Genomic DNA, 3064 nt, shown 5'->3' with positions numbered 1-3064 from the left:
CCTAAGTGAGGGAGATTTTGGTCAATTGTGAGGCGGATGTGATGGACTTTTGTGGATCTGTTTGAAGGGAGAGAAGATTGTTTAGAGAGCAAGAATTCATACGATTCCAAATTAGAGAAATCAAGGTTTTGGGAGAAACAATATTTATCATGAGCGGAAGAAATTGAAGATCAAAGTTCATACGAATACTTGTAATGTCTCCATTTTATATTTTGATTTGCTTGAATATTATGAGTAGCTAACCCCCCCCCCCCCCCCCCCCCCCCCAATGCTAGGGGGTGTCCGTGATTTGAATCTGTAATGACTTTGAGTTTACATTTGCAATGAGAATATCGTTTTTCATAATTAATTTAATCTTGTGATGTTCTTAATGCTTTCTCTTTCAGGACAATCGAGATTGTTTTATGATTATCAATTAGGTTGGACCGCCGTTGATAATGCTCTCATAAGATTACTCTACAGTAGATATTACCTAGGACTAGGGATACCCTGTAGGAACCAAATTGTTCTCGATATATTAAGGCTTAATTTCACCGGTAATTTTCTATAGACATAGAGATTAGAGCTGAATGATTAAAGGTTTTCTCACCAAGGCCTTGGGAGAAAATACCCTTGAGAACTGGTAGTAATTAATTTACATTTGTTGATGCAATAGTGAGTCAGAGTTGTTAGAGGAACAAATCACACATCTTCCCTAGCATATTATTCTATCTTGAAAACCCTTTTACATCATTATTTATTTTAATGGTAATTATTTTTATACATTTGAATCTAAAACCCCAATACAAGTTTTTGTCTAGTTGAACAACAATTAAAACTCAATATTTGCAAGCAGTCCTTGAGATCGACATTCGGGGAACTTTCCTCATTATTACTATAAAGGCAAAATAGTACACTTGCTGTTTTTTCGATCATGTTTTTAGCGTTGTTGCTGGGGACTGCCATAATATAGAGTTTAATTTAGCTCAGTTAAAAGGTTGTTACCCTACAACTAAAATTTAATTTATGTTATTTCATCTATTTCGACCTTTATCTATTAACCTGTCTCTGATATTTTTATGCGAGGTAAGGTCTCATCTAAATTTCCTTTTAACACAGGAATCGAAAGAACTTTGCGTGCAAGACTCAGACAAGCTAGACTAGCAAAACTGGAATCTGACAAAGAACAACCAACCGTTCATTCAGAGCCAGATTCAGAGGCAGAAAAAGAGCCAGAAAGAGACGTCAAAATGATGGATGAAAATCCACCACCACCGGAAATACTGTTAGGTGACTATGGGATGACAAATGCACCTGGCGGTAGGCTAACTATTGTGAACCAATTGGTGAATGTGCCAAACTTTCAGCTACATCCCAACACTATTAATCAGCTAGAGAGGAAACCTTTTTCGGGAAAAATCAACGAAGATGCCAATAAGAATTTACAAAGGTTTCTGACTATGAACACCACTCTCAAGATAGAGGGGTAGACAGAAGAGGAAAAGAAGCTACGAATGTTCCCGTTCACCCTATCTGAAGATGCAGAAGAATGGTTCTACACAGTTGCTGCAGAAGGGGCGAAGAAACTAAAGGCTGTGAATATTGGAACACAACAGGTAGCTCAAATTCAGCCAGTCTAGAATGTATATTGTGAAATTTGTGCAGGACCTCATTTAACTGTATAATGTGTTGCAACCATGCAAAAAATTGAAAAAATAAAATTTCTGAAGCAGAACAACCCTTATTCACACACTTATAATCCAAGGTGGAAAAATCATCCAAATTTTTCCTGGAAAGATTAGAAAGGGAATGTTCCAAAGCAGTGTCCCATTCAATATCAGAACCAACCACAGTAGTACCAACAGTAACAACAGTACCCACACCAACATCAGTAATATCAGCAACAAGCACCCAAAAAGGACGATTGGGAACTTTCTCTTGAAAAGATGGAATCTCAAAATTCCCAGTTCCAAGAAGAAACAAGAAATAATCAAAGGAGCACGACCGCGTCTATCAAAAATCTTGAAGTTCAAATGGGTCAGATAGCACAAAAAATAGCAGGTTCTCAAATGCAAGGTTCCTTACCAAGTGAAACAATACAAAATCCAAGAAATCATGAGAATGTTAATTTTGTCACGACAAGATGTGAGAAAGCTGCTAAAGATGAAGAAGTTATACCACCAATAAAGCCAATTGAAGAGAAAAATAAAAAAGAGGCTAAACTTGTGATTAAGTTACCCTGCCCTCTGAGAGCAACAATAAGGAACCTAAAGAGACAAACTTTGAGAAATTCATGATAATGCTCAAAGAGATAGAGAGTCATATTCCTTTTTTTTAAACACTCGAGCGAATGGCCATGTACACAAAATTCACGAAAGAGGAAATCTCCGAAAAGAGACCAATAGGAGAGGGGTCGGTAGCCTTGAAGGAAAAGTGTAGTGCAATATCACTAGGTAAGAGAATCCTAAACAAGAAGAAGGATCCTGGAGTGGTCACAGTCCCATGCACTATAAAAGAAAGAACTTTCAAGAAGGTACTAATTGATTCTGGAGCTAGTGTGAGTCTGATGCCATTATCAATCTATCATGGGCTTGGTACTGGAAATGTCAGTGATACAAGGACAAATATGAAGTTTGTAGATCACTCGATTAAGAATGCATGTGGGATAGCAGAAGATGTGCTGGTGACAATAGAGGAATTAAGATTTCCTGTTGATTTTATGATCATAGACATATCTGAGGATGAAGAGACACCTATCATTCTTGGTCGACCATTTATGTAGACAAGTCGATACAATTTCAACATGGACCAGGGCACACTAATGTTAAATGTTTATGATTGTGAAACAACCTTGAATGTTATTGAAGACAGGAAGCTAGAGGTAATAAAAAGAAAATCACCATCAAGTAAGCATGATTAGGACAGATATGAAAAGTTAAAGTAACATACCAACATCAGAAAAAGACGCAAGAAGTCCTTCTCAACTACTACCACCTCCATTAGCAGCTCCGAATGAAAAAATTCCTATTTCCAGTCCAAAATCAACAAGAAAGAAGGAGAAGCCTTATCCCTAAGGAAGACGAAT

The 3064-nt window shown here is 37.2% G+C and overlaps 1 protein-coding gene across 1 annotated transcript; it reads left to right on the top strand.

Moving 5' to 3' along the window:
- The first annotated feature begins 2329 nt into the window (after positions 1–2329).
- On the top strand, positions 2330–2761 carry LOC127102815 (uncharacterized). Its single transcript, XM_051040148.1, has one exon. It carries the CDS (start codon positions 2330–2332, stop codon positions 2759–2761), a length of 432 nt encoding a protein of 143 aa, XP_050896105.1.
- Positions 2762–3064: the final 303 nt, after the last annotated feature.

Source organism: Lathyrus oleraceus, chromosome 1 (genome assembly GCF_024323335.1).
Source record: "Lathyrus oleraceus cultivar Zhongwan6 chromosome 1, CAAS_Psat_ZW6_1.0, whole genome shotgun sequence".
Taxonomy (NCBI): Eukaryota; Viridiplantae; Streptophyta; class Magnoliopsida; order Fabales; family Fabaceae; genus Lathyrus; species Lathyrus oleraceus.
Note: the sequence above shows the minus strand (reverse complement) of the source record. Positions and strands in the feature narration are given on the sequence as shown.